The 14,936-nt window shown below is 42.0% G+C and overlaps 1 protein-coding gene across 1 annotated transcript; it reads right to left on the bottom strand.

Annotated features, from left to right (window-relative positions):
* Positions 1-2,901: 2,901 nt before the first annotated feature.
* Positions 2,902-8,281, bottom strand: LOC142891422 (uncharacterized). Its single transcript, XM_076030931.1, has 7 exons — positions 7,859-8,281; positions 6,668-7,409; positions 6,426-6,552; positions 5,600-5,705; positions 4,730-4,974; positions 4,452-4,610; positions 2,902-4,343 (listed from the first exon to the last, which is right to left on the bottom strand). Exons 2-7 carry the CDS (start codon positions 7,377-7,379, stop codon positions 4,223-4,225), a joined length of 1,470 nt encoding a protein of 489 aa, XP_075887046.1. The 5' UTR covers positions 7,380-7,409; positions 7,859-8,281; the 3' UTR covers positions 2,902-4,222.
* Positions 8,282-14,936: the final 6,655 nt, after the last annotated feature.

Here is a 14,936-nt window from a genome sequence, read left to right as displayed (position 1 = left end):
TTTGGGTGTGTTTCTTGAGTGTGTGTGTGTATATATATATATATATATAGCCGCATGCATCCCTCAGCCACTAATCAACATGACCGCGATCCCAGACTTCTCCAGTAAGGCCGGTGTGTGGGATAGAGAGAGAAAGAGAGAGAGAAACATTCAGACTGGTTGAAAGTTGGTGCTTTTTATTTTTTTTTAAGACAACACAATGAGCGACTGCCCTCGGAGAAACATTTGGGGTTCATTTGGTCTTCTGAAAACATCGACCGATTCCAGAGGACACGTGTTAGGAGAAGCATAGCATCGTGGGTTGTTTTTTTTTTTAGTTTATCAAAAAATTTGACAAAAGTATCTTAAATGAGATAAAGACGAACCTTTACGCAGACTGCATGGCCTACGGGTACTTCTGAAACTCTGACCCACACTGGCTGTATGGAACCACTACGATCATACTGTTAAAAATCATCTCACTCGTAGAGGGGTCGGACGCAGCGACGGAGACGGTACCGCAGGGGCCGACGGATGATTCAATGAGTGACACTGTGTGATTCATTCGCTGTCGATTCGTTGTTTTTTTGCTATTCAGATCCAACAAAGGGGGCTCTGACTGTAAAAAGAGCGCGGCGTCGACGGGAAGGCCTCCGAGCTACCAGGCGGCCCTCGCCGCTCGTCGCTTATTATTATGCGGGGACAAAAAAAAGGTGCTGACAGCGAATGTTCTCGCACACAGTCTCACCCTTCATCAGTCATAAATTGTCTTTATACAGTAAGTGTCAGGCATTGTTGCGTATGTGTGTAACTTGATGGTGACTTAAAAGTAGCAGAGTTAAGCTCGAGTACGGTAAGAAATTATGGCAAACGTTTTGATAAAATAACACAAGCAAGTTTGGTTATTGAGAGCTGCTAAATCATCCCTTTGAGATAAAGACAGTGCTTCAGCACATCCTTATATTTAGCCTTGAACACCCTGATGTGCTGCCGAATCTGCTTGGTACATGTTACATTTTGTCAAGATTTTAAAAAAAGAAGAGTTTTATTTGAAAATACTTTCAAGTTTTATTCATCCTCTCGAATGCCAAACTGCTCCTTTTTGACGTCCGAGCGTTCCATCCTAAATTTCTGCTGTGTGTGTGTGTGGTTGTGAGTGTGTGAGTGTGTTACAGTAAAGTACGCCAAAACAAATAAATGAGTGGCACAACAGGAGCAAAGAGTCTTTATGTCCCTTTTGATTGAGGGCATTTGTTGTAAAATACTGTTCAGATCATCGGCAAGGTGCATCAGTGCAAACAGCGGCACTTTTACCTGGAATTCATTTGACTGGATAAGAAATAGATAGCTCGGGGACTTGATGTTTCAAACGTGGAATGTCCAACGTCTATCTTCAACTCATAGTGGCCTTTTCCTGCAGTTCTTCTGTGGTTTTCCAGAGCAGCTTGAAACACTCACTTCAGTGGTAAAGGAATCTGGTTTTGTTGTTGTTGCTGTTGTTGTTGTTGTTGGACCGAAAACTATGTCTATTGGAAGATTGGCAGTGGATGGATGGATGAGCTAAGTTGAAAACACTGTGACTAGCTTTTGCAAGAAGGACCCGAGACGACCAATTGGAATTTCTTGTTCAATATCAAGGATTCAACTCAAATTCACCACTGCCGCCATCATGAAGACAAAGTTATCTTTTTATTCAGCTGTGATTGACCAAAATGAAGCCAGCTCAGCTATCATTTCCCACTGAGCCTGGATGAGGAGTGACCAGCAGATGTTCCCCATATATCTCACTCTTGTGTCCTCTGTGTCCACAGCCAAAGATAGACACAGATGGCAGGACACTGCATCCTCCCATGTTCCCATCCACATCCTAGTTACATAAACCCCAGTGCCCCACGAGCAACCCTACCATAGTTGGCTGAACGGCACTCGGTCGTATATCCTGCCATTACACAACTGTCCGGCTTGGCAAATGAGACGAGCCCACGGCCAGGCTCAAACATATCAAGACTCTCTGCCCACTTTCACAAAATGAAAAGCGAAGGCCGGGGCTCAGCTGCTGAAGCGAACGCTGCTGTGAGATGAGGAGTTTGGCTGAACACAAAGAATCTCTTATCTGACATCCAATGAGCATCGTTTTCTGGGTAATAGATCTTGCAGGGCTGATCCATTGTAGCATGAGATGAAACGTGTAGTTATGAAAAGAGGTATAAGCAGGAGCTTTAAGATGTATCATTCATTTAATATGACTGAATTAACTGTTACTGAGTGTAATTCCAACATTTCCAAATCCAATCAGTTAGAATTTGGCTTTGTTTGTTTATCAAGTGAGTCAATTTTGTTGCATAACAAGGAATGTGTTGGCGCCGCCCTATGTTGAGTGCTAAATAAATACATAGAAGAAGAAGAAGAAGAAGAAGAAGAAGAAGAAGAAGAAGAAGCCTTTATTAGTCCCACATTAGGTAAATATGCACAATTACAGCAACAATATGATAGAAAATAAAGTAGATTACATTGATTAAAAGAAATAAGGAAATAGAATAGAATCAAATCAAATTCAAATAGTTATAGGCTAACAGGAAACAAATGGCAATCAAAAACAAGATATTCACAAGATATTTACAATGTAGTGGAATTTCCAACCTTTTTTTTTCCATAACTGAGGAAGCCTTTTGGATGAATCAATACCAAAACCAGTCTAGTTTGCTTAACTTAATCATCAAGTACTACATGTCTTCCATTCGATATTTTTGTTGAATTTCTGAGTGTTGATTGTTGCTTCTTGTTGAGTCTTTAAAGCAACGCTATGATTCCTCTAGTCGCCAACGGTTCAAAGACGTATTTTTGTTTGTTTTTTTTGCATCTCATTTTGTGTCAGTTAGCAGCTGAAGCTACAGTTTAGCACTGCTGATGTCTCAGATAGTTTACTACGTCTGCATTATTGCCCATTCTACATTATACCTGCAGGACCTACACTCCCTGTCTGCTCCTCCATGCACGATTGCTACTGCCGCAGAACAACAAGATGCCCAGGAAGTTGCGTCACTTTCCAGCACTGCGACTGTTGCTTACGTCTGTTTTCACAACAGCAAAGATTCTCAGGATCTAAAATGGATCCCAGCTTTATCCCAGTGGCTCTGATGTGGATTTTCTTTTCTGAGTTATTATCGGTGTTGATCATTTGGTCTGTTGTTGGAATAACATTTGTGGCGTTAAGATTTGATTCCCTTCATGGCCAAACATATTAAAAAAACACCAATTCACAGAACTGCAACTCGCCATGGATAACAGATACTAGATAATAGTGGCAGCAGAATGGTCTTCTGTTGTTTCACATGTTGTGTAATGCAATAAAGGGATTGCGGCTGGAAAACATTAGACATTCTTCAGGTTTATGAGGCCTGCGAAGGCGGGGTAAACAGCCATGTAGTGTGATATTGATCTGCTCAACCACTCCACTGATTTTCTGCAGGTTAAAGCCATTCTGTCCATGTGTATGTATGTGCATGTATGTGTGTGGTATCATCTGACAAAATGAGGAACATTGTAGTTATGTCAAAATAAAGTAACCCTCCTCGATACATGTGTTATAACAGGTACGTAAATAATCATGAAAAATAACAAATATAACTAATGACAATTTAAAACAAACATTTTAAATGGCTGTGAAGAATCAAGAGACAAATCTTTGGTCCTGGATTTGTTGTCATTCCTTTGTTCTTATTTAACTCAGCAGGGCTTTAAGACTTCAAAGCTATTGCATGTAGTTAAAGGTCTTATGTTATACCCATTTCCAGAGCTGATTTTTTTTTTTAGAGATCTTGGGGGAAAAAAACACATTTAATCTTATGTAAAACAAATATAGCACTGTAAAACAACATGGATGTTGGACCTCCCATGTTTTTTGGGGGGGTCACTAAGGCAAGGCAGTCTCAGAGGGAGGAATAATCTGGAACCGTTTCCATTGTGACATCATGGAGGGCTAACTTCCAGAATAAGTTGTTTTCACAAACACTTGGAGAAGGCTCAAGACGTGAATAACGGAATTTTCTTACGACCGGGGAGTTCAATGACAGACTTGATTAGAAAATCCAAGTAAAGCAATCCGTATATATAAAACAGGGGTGTAATGCCTCGGTTTAACAAGTTGATTTTTCCAAGTATTTCCTTGAACAACTTTCCCAAATAGGGATCTCTGCACTTCGATCAGAATCAACATTTGCTGATCTTTCAGCTCTCGGACGATTCACTTGGCCTTTCTCATTATCTTTTCCAAATGGATTCTGTCCTTTTCTGGAATGTTGGTCAAAAAAGTCCTGAATCCCTTATAAGTGGCAAATCTGCGGAGAACCGTCTGCCCGTGCTTTCTGTAAAATAATTTGTTAAGCAAAAAAAAAAAAGAGCAGTCAAAGAGACGCTCCACAGGACTGAGGAACATCGCTGTACACAACACAGGTCAAACTGAAGTGGCCCACCTGACTTCGGGGGCGGCATCCAAAGACGCTTTGCAGATGGCGGTGATGAAGCGATCTCTGAAGGCCTTTGGTGCGGTGAAGATTTGCTCCTGCTCCATGCTGTCGGCAAGCTGGTGCAGGTGCAGCGCCGTGCTCGCCCGCACCATGTTGCAGCTGTGGCTAAAGAAAGGCAGAGACACATGCAAGGAAATCAAGGTCAAAGAGCTGTTTCAGTCCTCCAACTTCGGTTTCCTTTGCCCCGAACAACGCCGTGAATCAGGCTCAATTTCCTCTCCTACCTCATTCCGTTCTTCAACAACGCATTTAGGACCCGCCCGTGGCTGCAGTGTTGCACCATAGCGTTGAGTGCCTCGTTGACTTGTTCGTTGATGAAGGCACTTTTCATTTTGGTCAGTTTGAGTTTGAGCAAGAGCGCTTTGCACGTGTTGTCGACGTCTGGGTCCATGGCCTTCTTCAAGTGCAGGAACAGGTCAGCCAGCGTTTTGATGGCTGCGAGTGCGACAGTGGAGCGCAGGCTTTTTACCTGTATAGTCAACGCAGTTGTCACAGGTCAGCCTTCAAGTTCATTGTTTACATGGAAGCAAGTAAACATCAGAAATGACGAGGGATGGAATGATAATGTAATCTGTAAATATGTTTGTTATCTGTCCTTTCAAACCATCATGTCTTCAGAGAATTTCTAATAAGCCTCTTAATGTACATTTTGAAGAATATTGCAATAGTAAATGTATGGAAATAAGATTCCAAAAAAATAGCAAGATTCTGGGAAAAATCCCAAAGAAAAGTTAGTACACCAGCTTGAAGTGGTTTTTGTATCTTTTAAATCCGGGCTACTGTGCAAATTGATTAACGTCATGTAGCAAAAAGTTTATCTCAGCTGTTAGCCACATGGCATCATCCTATACATCACTTTGCTAATTAGCCTCGTGAATTTGCATCAATTCACTTAATTGAAACACGTCAAAAGAGCTTTTATATTGTTTCATTTTGAATTTTAAGTGAATTGCTTAGAATTCACTTTGACATTTAATAAAAAATGCAACTAATAGCCCTTTTATCGCTGCAATACTATAAAATCATTACACCGCTCATCATTAACAAGAAAAACTAATGGCAATAATGGCTGCAAAAAAAGTGTGTACTGTGACCTCCACAATGATGGCCAAACAGACTCGTTGGAGGCTGGTCTTCAAAACCTCAGGGTGGTGGTGGGCAAGACTTTGAATGGTGCTAAAGGCCTCTATTTTCTTCTCCCTGTATGATAATGCAACACAGACTAATTAAAGGGGACAGTGCAACTGAAGTTTAACAAAAAAATTTTAGGGTGCAAAAATTATACTGCTGATTGAGAGTGATTCTTTCATGCAAAACACGAATACCACAATGGGAAAACATAGCCTTTTTCATTTTAAAGATAAAGGTCCATTTCTTTGCAGTGTAAACAAATGCATCATCCATTGACGATGCGATTCCGTGGAACAGACCTTGGGTCTGTCTTCATTGAAATGTTTAGTATATGTGTTGTTCAGTACAAATTCTGTTTTGACAAGCAAGCAAGCAAGATCTCGAAGTTGGCTACGAATGTCTTCTCAGATAAGCTGCTAGCTTTTGTAGGAGAACAGTTGCCTACTGTTCGCTGTTCAGTTCTTGCATTTCTGTCAAAAATTCCAGTCATGGCTGGTGTGAAGTAGAAGGGTTAAGTTAGGGCAACTGGACTTGTTCTTGTGAAGACACTTTTGAACATTTTCTATTTTCGTGTTGTTTATTTGTTTAGCATCAACAGTGTCTAAAAGCCAACAGTGCTGTATTGTTTGAAGGGACAGTTAAAAGTATCTGCTGAAAAAAGGATCAAAACTCAAAAATATTTGAAAAATTTGAAATTGTGTACTGGAAAATTACGTTGGAACACTTTAGTTCCTACATAGTGCACCAACTAAACATTGACAAAACTGTGATTCAGGGTCCTTAACCTACCATTCTTTCGATTGCAGGAGGCTAAAGACGGCTGAAAGGCTCCCAAAAGGTTTGTTAGAGGGAGTCCAGTCAAAAAGCCCGTTCAGAGACATTGTGTTGGGGCTTGAGTCTGTGCCTTCATTCTTGCCTGTAACCACAAAATGAATGTGACACTTATTAATGCAAAAGCACTGTTCGAAATGTAGATGCTATAACTCAAAGCTTAAACAATACTATGTGGGGAAAACTCAGAATAAACTTACTTGCTCCTCGGAGGGAGTTTGCCCTTGATAGTGTTCCTTGGCTTTTTGCCCCGGGACTGTATGAGGGCGTCAGGGCCAGAGGCGTTATAGTCAAAGGTGGAGATGGCTCAATGGAAGCAGCGTCCCCAGCTTCGTCTCTGATGAGTTGGGGCGTGCAGCTCTCCTTTTTATTGGCTGCTTTTTTTAATCTGGATTCAAGCACTGGCAGGCGAGACGTCCGACTCCTTGGCAGCGAGCCGGAGCTTTTCGCTGGAGACGGCGTGAACTTTTCCACATCTGGGCTTACGATCCTGGAAATGGCCCTCAGCTCTCCGGGCGTGTACCTATCGATGGAGCTGAGGCAGGACATGGAGCGAATGGGAGCTGCTTGGGCGTTGCCCTCTGCCGTTTGAGCTTCCGTGCATGCCTGAGCGGCCAGCTTGCTGCCGAGAAAGATCTGCGTCCAGAAGAAGTCGTCGCCGTCCCCGAACTCAAAGGACCGCGGAGCTCGTTTGGTGGCATCGACGTTGAAATGAGGTAGGAAATGGGCCTGCTGGGGGTGCTCCGAGCACTTTGCTGGGTTTGAACGAAAGTGAGCTGATGTGTGATCATCAGGCTGGTCACCAAGACCGAGTCTCTCCAGATCGGCATCAGCTATGCCCACCGTCGAAATATAATGTTTCTCCTCTTGTTGGGTGGGCCCCAAACTGTCAGCCCTGTCCATCCCCACCATGATCGAATCAATGGTTGTGCTTTAAGTTGGCTGGGGAAATAAATGTCATCAGTGTTTTCCTCAATCGCACATTTTAATCCTGCCACTAGAGGTGATGACCTCAAGGCAAAGAACTCTAATAGATCGGAATGTGCAGATGGATCACAACTTCCTACATAAATGGATACATAGTTAATCCAGGCCCTCTACAAGGCGGCAATAACCGTAACATTCTAGAGTGGACTCATACATTGCACAATGTCTACGATCAAGACAGTGGTGGCTTATGTATCTTAAAGGACTCGCTCGATCCAGATCTATTTTGGAAGGGATTGAGAACTCTCAGAATCATTTAATGATCCAGACCTCTGAAAACCCATCAGCAGAGTATGTAGTTGTGTTTAGGACCTAAAAAATAGCAAAACCAATTTAATGTTATCATGTTTTAAACGAGCACAACCCAATGTGTCCTCAAGCAGGGACACATGGTAACAACTCACCCAGGAATCTCTCAGTGTGGGCTTGAATTGCACTGGTTGTTGTCTTCTCTTGCTGTTTTCTCTTTCCCTTCCTCTAAAAGTTTTGACTGCAGGCAGTATCCAAAATGTTGTGCTGATACCATTGTCTGTTTTCATCTTCCTCCACTTAATTCTTTTAAAGATGTCCTTTCATTAACTTCAAGTTTTCACCTTGTTTTCAGTGTCCCTGTTCTCCTGAACTTTATTTTCAACTTCTCTTTTTAACGTTGTCTCCTATTTTAAAATCTCCTTTCATTGTTTTCTTTCTTTTCTTTTCACCTTTCCTTGATCAGAGCCAGGGCCAGGCACAGGGCCAGGGCCAGGGCCCTTTTCCATCTTAAGAGGTCAAAGTGTAGTTATGGTGGGTTAAAAATGTTAATTTTAGAACAAAGCTCTGAGATTAAAGGATGGAATATATTGGAATGTCTATTTCTCAGTAAATAGAGGACACACACCAGTGCGAGCGCTGGACTTAAAATGAGAGAGAATGATCATAATCGGCCAACAGATTTTTCACAAATAAAAGCGCAGGTGAGTGGAATGGAAGCTGTCAAAATAAAAGCAGTTTTGAATCAGAATGTCTTTGGCAACCCTTTACTTGGAATATTAACCGAATGTTTTGAAGTTGAAAAATATTTCATTGATTTGGACTTCACACTTGGAAGTCACATGGAATTTAGTTTTCTTGTAATGGCACAGAGTACATTTTCACAAACTTGTTTCACAAAAACAATTGCATTGTCTTTTGCGACCGTAAACACTCCGTACTGGCTGTAAATGATCTTTTGTGCCCCCTGAATGCCATATTACATTACATAACTCCCATGGCCCATTCAACCCCGGAAGTTCTGCTTCAGTGGCACTGAACGCTTCAGTTTTAACACAAACAACACAAGCCAACAGACATTCAATTTGTTGTTTGTTTGCTGTCTTGTGCAGCTGCTGTTTGAACGCTCAACCAAATCCCTGACCCTGTAGGTCAACACGGCGAAACACTACCCGTACAGCGAATCAACGTGTTCAAAGCCTGGTGAGAATGACGTGGAATGCACATGTGCAGGCAAAACGCGGTTGCTCGAGGACTGTGTGAAAAGTTTTTGGAAAGGCAAATAGCGCGGGAAAAAAAATCATCTTTTTTATATGGCTGTCAGTAGATTAAAATTTTTAATCGCGATTATTCGCATAGTGTCCTGAGTTAACTCGCGATTAATCAAATCTTTTACCCTGCTCTGTATGTAACTTAACAAGATATTTATTGTGTTTCTTATACTCTAGGAAAAAGTTGGAGTGGAAAATAATAATTTGTGGAAATATTCCGTTTTTATTTTCATTGGAACATTCCAAAACTATTACATGCTCATACTGTAAAGATACTCTCCAAAAAAAACAACAACCCTCAAACCTTAAGGAATTCTCAAGCTATGATCGCATTTGTCAATTGCGGTGTTTTATTTTGAAATCATTTTTAAAATTAACGGGTTTTTCTCATGTTTGTTCCGCGGCCGGTGTGAACCCGGCCTGAACAGGTGGGCTGCTCCTGCCTCCGGTGTAAACCAGGGGTCAATCACGTGTTAAAAAATGAGTGCAGTTAAAAGGAGTTTTGAGTTAACACTTTATTAACACGTTAACTTTGACAGCCCCAATTTTTTGGTTTGAAATCGTCGAGAAAAACCTGAAGTCCTCCCATTTTGAACAAAAGGCTTGGCTGAGGTTTGTATCCCCTCATTGGGCAGCCCGACTTTCCCCCCTCGTTAAATGCTGCCGGTAATGAGGGTCAGGGCGGATTCACTTCAAAACAAACAAGCTCGCCGGACACCTCCGACGGCCCATCGCACACGGTCATGAGATGCTGGAGACACCTCCGTTGCGCTCCCATGACTCTTGTGTAACAGCTATTTATTTAATCAGCATCTATTGTGTAACAGCTAGGCTTAGGCTCCGTAATGAGCGGGAAATGTTTTCACAACAGAAGAGGCAGAAAAAGACAAATGTATTTAATTGTGCAGACCTGCAGAAAAAGAAAAAAAAAATCACAATTCCGTTTCGCCCCATGGTTGCTGAATCCTCGGGACGTCCATGAAGAAAAGAAAAGTCCACGTTTGTACCATTTTTATTTGATCAGAGAAATTCACATTTAGATTAAATTCTGAAGCTTGTATTTTTTTCCTCTTATGACAGCTGCTCTGCTGCCTCTGTATAAGATTACAAGGCTGGGGAAAAAAGCACTGTGTATTAAGGTGCAGCTCTTGACTCGCAAAGCCCTCCTCTACGTTCCTCACCATCATTATCCTTCTCTTTAGATTTTTGTCACCGCTCTCTCTGTAGGTTTGGTTCTTGAGAAACGTCAATCTAGACAACCCTGTACTTCACCCCCTCAAGCCATGGCGTCTGCTGCTTGATGTTTTTGTCTTCACAGGTCTGCCTGGGCTCATTCGCACGTTCAACTTCAATGGGGAGCCGCAATATGTCAAGGCCAATTGAATCATGAGTGGAACGAAATTTTGAGGTCGTTTCTTCACTGACACACCAGGCAAATCGCTCAGAGCGTGAACCCAAATCTCTCCCTGTCTGGTGCAAAACACTTTGGAAAAATACAGTATTGAAAAACGTATTTACGGTATGATTACGGTTATTTAGTGCTAGTATGACTTGGATTTGTATTAATGGATTGGTGGATTTACTTAGCCTGTCTGTAAATAAACTATTTCCATTGTCTCAGTAACTATTTTGAGCTCAAACTTAAATATCAGAATGTTTTAAAGAGAGAAAAATACGTCCAAATATTTCAATTTCTGGGTACCAAGGTGGTACAGATGCAATGTGCAAAAAGGTTGCAGGTCCAATTCCCAGATCTGGAGTCCTTCTGTGTGGAATTTGCATGTTCACCATGTCTCACACAGCCTAAAGATTATACCCACATTGTGTTTATAGGCAACTCCAAAAGATTCATACATACATTCATACATTTTTGTATGTGAGAGCTTACAGATCATGTACTTATTTCCAAGATCTTTTCATTCATTTTCCATACCCGCTTAGTCCCGAGCTCAGGGTCATGGGGGGTCTGCTGGAGCCTATCCCAGCTGTCATTTCCAAGATTTAAAGCAAAAAATGCTGCAAAACGTCCATCAAGTACTTTAAAATGCATCCTCAGGATGTGAATTTACTTTGGAGGGCAACTCTATATCGTAGTTGCAGCCTAAATAAACGTGTTTTACTTAATCCTTTCATAAATGCCGTGCGAAATCATTACTTTTATTGTCTTTCTGTGCAAAAGTCAATGCATGCTTCTCTGTGTCTGTCTTTGCGAAATAGGCAGACATTTTCCTCCACATTAGACCAACCTCCACTTTGACATCAGTGCTGGTGCCGAAGAATTAAAGCCCTTTTGCCCCTTCATCTAACTGGAGTTAATAACAGGGATATGTTTCATAGTTTGACCTAAATTCCCTGGTAAACTGTGAGGCTTCTTTTTATGTATTGCCCAAGACTTTGCAGGTAATTGTGGGTGTAGTTTTCCGTGTTAGACCTAAATGCTGCAGTTAATTGCAGGGGGATACATTTCATAATTTGCTGTAACAAGCAGAATATCCTCTCAGCAGTCCACAAATGGCCCCGTGGGCATGCATGTTACAGCTATTGCAAAGCTGAAGAGTTGCCGGAGCTGTTTCATTGTAAAAGCCAAAGGCAAGGAGTAGCTGGAGTGAAAATTTCAAAGACACGAGTTTTGCTGCGCCTGTTGATTAATTAAAACTGCAAAATATCCGTGAATATGTAAAAAGGTCGATTTAACTACTATCCTGACTTCGCTGATATATTTTTTTGATAGACATATCTATTTAGCTAAATACGGAGAAATTGTATTTACGGAGTAAATACATGTCTTCATCCAGATTTTTCCATTTTCATGCATGCAGACTGAAACTTACAGTCAATGCTTCTTTCAAACTTTCTTTTTTCATTGTAAAGGAGTCTCATTTTCCCTCGAAACACCGAACCACTGAGCAGCAGCAGTACAAAATTCCCAGCTTCCCTCATTAAGATTTTCCCAGGCAGTTTTGTCTCGGGTTCCTCCTAACTCTCGTAAGGCTGTTTCCAAATTTGTTCGGGGATCCTCGAGGGACCCTGAGATTTCTTTGTGAAAAAGAACAGGGAGGCTGTCCTTATTCAAGGGTGCGCGCACACACACACACACACACACACACACACACACACAAATCTACTTATATATATATTTAGATATACAGAATAAAGAGTTATAGAGTTGAGGCCCAGGACCAGGATAATTAGTGTGTTGAGCTGGAAGGATTTACTGAAGCTGTCTGTTATTAGTGGACATGAAGTTTAGCCTTCCGTCCTGTAAATGAAAGGCTTCTTGTCATTCATCACATTACTTTTTTTTAATTATATGAAGCACTTTGTATTTCCTGTTTTATTTTGAAATCTGTTTATTCTGTTGTCTTGTTGTCCTAAGTTTCTTTCTTGATGTCTGTCACCTGTGTCTCTTTGTCAGCTCTGCCCTTGACTGTTCTCACCTGTGTTTCTCTGGCCCAGTGCATAAATAGTCCTTGTCTCCCTTTGTCTTTGTTGGATCACTGTTTTCTGTCTGAGTTTGAGTCATGCTGTTCTTGTCCTGGCCATAATGTTTAGTTACTTTCAGGTCTGTTATTCTTGGGGGGGGGTTTCTTTGTTATTTGTTACGACTTTCTTTTGTACTCCCCTTCTTGTCTGTTTTTCTGTTAAGTCTGCCGGTTTGTTTTTTCGTTTTTTCCAGTCTCCATGTGCCCAGGTAACCCCCAAGGACCTCATGAGCTGCCCGCAGACCCCTTCGAAAAATTGCACAGCTCATTGAGCTGCGTCTAAAATTCTATTTTATCCAACCTTGTTAAGTCATTTTTGATAATTATTGAGAACTCATGAGCTTGATAAGTGTCTTCACATAGATAGGTATCATTAATAATAATATATAACTCAGAGAGTTTGTTATTTCAGGAGAATCTAGCAAACTGGTGGCCCTTCATACGGCTCAGGACCCATGAAGTAGCTGTCAGTGCCAAAAAGGTTGGTTACCCCTGGTCTAGAAAGCATCGAGACATCTGCATCAAACATCTGCACAGTCATACAAGGAACATGGTAAATAACGCCAGTGAGTGTCAAAAACAAAACGCAAGGTTGGTGAAGCAGCTGTTTGTGCCTTTGTCTGACTCTCGCGCCGTGCCCCACTTCCTGTGTGATCGCATTATGAAACAAAGTGTCAAAAGTTGCACCAAAACTCTGCACTGCGGCCAGCACGCTCTGTGCGAAGGTGCACTCTTCACACCTCGGCCCTGGGGTGTCGGCGGGGGATGAAAGACGGTGTCTGGAGCTGCGGCACATCTTTTCCTTCCGAGCTCATCCGAACAGACAGAAACGCAGAAAAGTCTGGAAGGACGGAGGGCGCAAGAGGCTGGAGTGGGGGGGGGGGAAGAACGCCGCAGCTGCAGCAGCAGCAGCAGGAGTGGAGCCTGGATGTTGAGCACCTGCGGGGTTTTCTTGGCTGTGCCATTTTTTTTCCCCCCTTCTGCTCGTGTCAGGAATGAAAACGCAGACAGCCGCAACAGAGAGACCACAAAGAGATATTCAACCTGTGTTTCGAACATATGTGATATTCTCGCTTGCAGCCACTGCGCGGCCGTCAGTATATGAAGCAATCCCTCAGCTTCCACTGCGGTTTCGTGAGGTCTGCGCATTGCAAAATGGCTGTTTCCTTTTCAAAACTGCAGTCGTTTATGTTAAAGGTTGCAAGGTCTTATCAGCGCGGCTGCAACACAAGCCTGTATTCACCTTGGACTCTCTGATCATTTTTTTTAATTCAATCACAACTTAAAAGGATTTGACGGAAAGCAGCGTGCTCACTTTCTGTATTGCTGAATTGATCCACACATGTGTTGTGACAGAAAAGCAGAAGTGGGCTAACAAAAGATTTCCAATCTGCCAATTCTACATAAAAGCCAGACGGCTAAAGAGGAATCCCTGAGATGTCACTCATCCACGTTGGCAACCTTCAGTCGACGGCATTTTCAGTCGACACCCAGCTGGAACTGGCCAGGGTCACGGACGCGCTGCTGTTATTGTGCAGTAACACATTAGATTAGTCCGTTTATACTTGGTATTGACAGATGCAGTCGTCTTCCAGGTTCCAGATTCCAGATTCCTTTTTCTAAACCCTTTCTGTGCGTCACATGGAATGGTGAAATAAATGCAAAGGATTTAGTGAAAGCATTCCATCTGGTTGCCAGGTTAGTTTAATGTTGATTCAAGGATTGGCTGAGGGTTTTCTAGTTATATTTGCTTACATTCTTGAGTCTTACGTGTAACAAATCATTAGACTTCAACAAGCTGTCAAACAAGAACAAGAACAGCAATGGCAAATATTAAAAACACTGCACGACACCTTCCTTTCATCAGCGGTGGACCTGTTTTCTTAAAAAAAAAAAAAAAAAGAATGGAAGAAACTGACAGATTTTGCCTTCAGGAAATAATAACCAGGCAGGTTCTGTTTTGGCCGGCACAGCTTGGTTTTATTTTTTCATTCTTTTAAAATAATTTCCCAACGATGAGATTCTGATCCACACAACAATCTGCCTCCCTTGGTCAAGAGGGCCCGCCAAGTGAAACACCGCTTAATGAAAACTGTTGCCACTCATGGCCCTAGCTATGACTCAGCACCAATGTTGCCATTTTTTTTTTTTCTTTTCATATTTCATATTTGCAAGAATCCGACAAAGAAACGTTCAAATATTAAGGAAAAAGTCAAAGTTTTTCTCTTATGTATATGTTTCAAAAGAAACATCGAAGAAATATTTAACGAAGAGAAGCATCACTGGCTCCAGGGTGTTTGAGGAGGGTTATGCAACCGTGGATGAGGGGAAGTTTCAGACTTCTTATGAAACTTTGGCCTGCGCTCATCGATGGGACTGATTATTCGTGTGTGTTGACAGCACACCCAGCGCGTTTCCTTGTTTAATAAACATTTGGTCCGTTCTAGAGAGGATGTTCTCATGCGATTATACACACTGAC

The sequence above is a fragment of the Nelusetta ayraudi genome, unplaced genomic scaffold (assembly GCF_046127955.1).
Source record: "Nelusetta ayraudi isolate G7.1 ecotype Tasmania unplaced genomic scaffold, CSIRO-AGI_Nayr_v1 ptg000031l, whole genome shotgun sequence".
Taxonomy (NCBI): Eukaryota; Metazoa; Chordata; class Actinopteri; order Tetraodontiformes; family Monacanthidae; genus Nelusetta; species Nelusetta ayraudi.
Note: the sequence above shows the minus strand (reverse complement) of the source record. Positions and strands in the feature narration are given on the sequence as shown.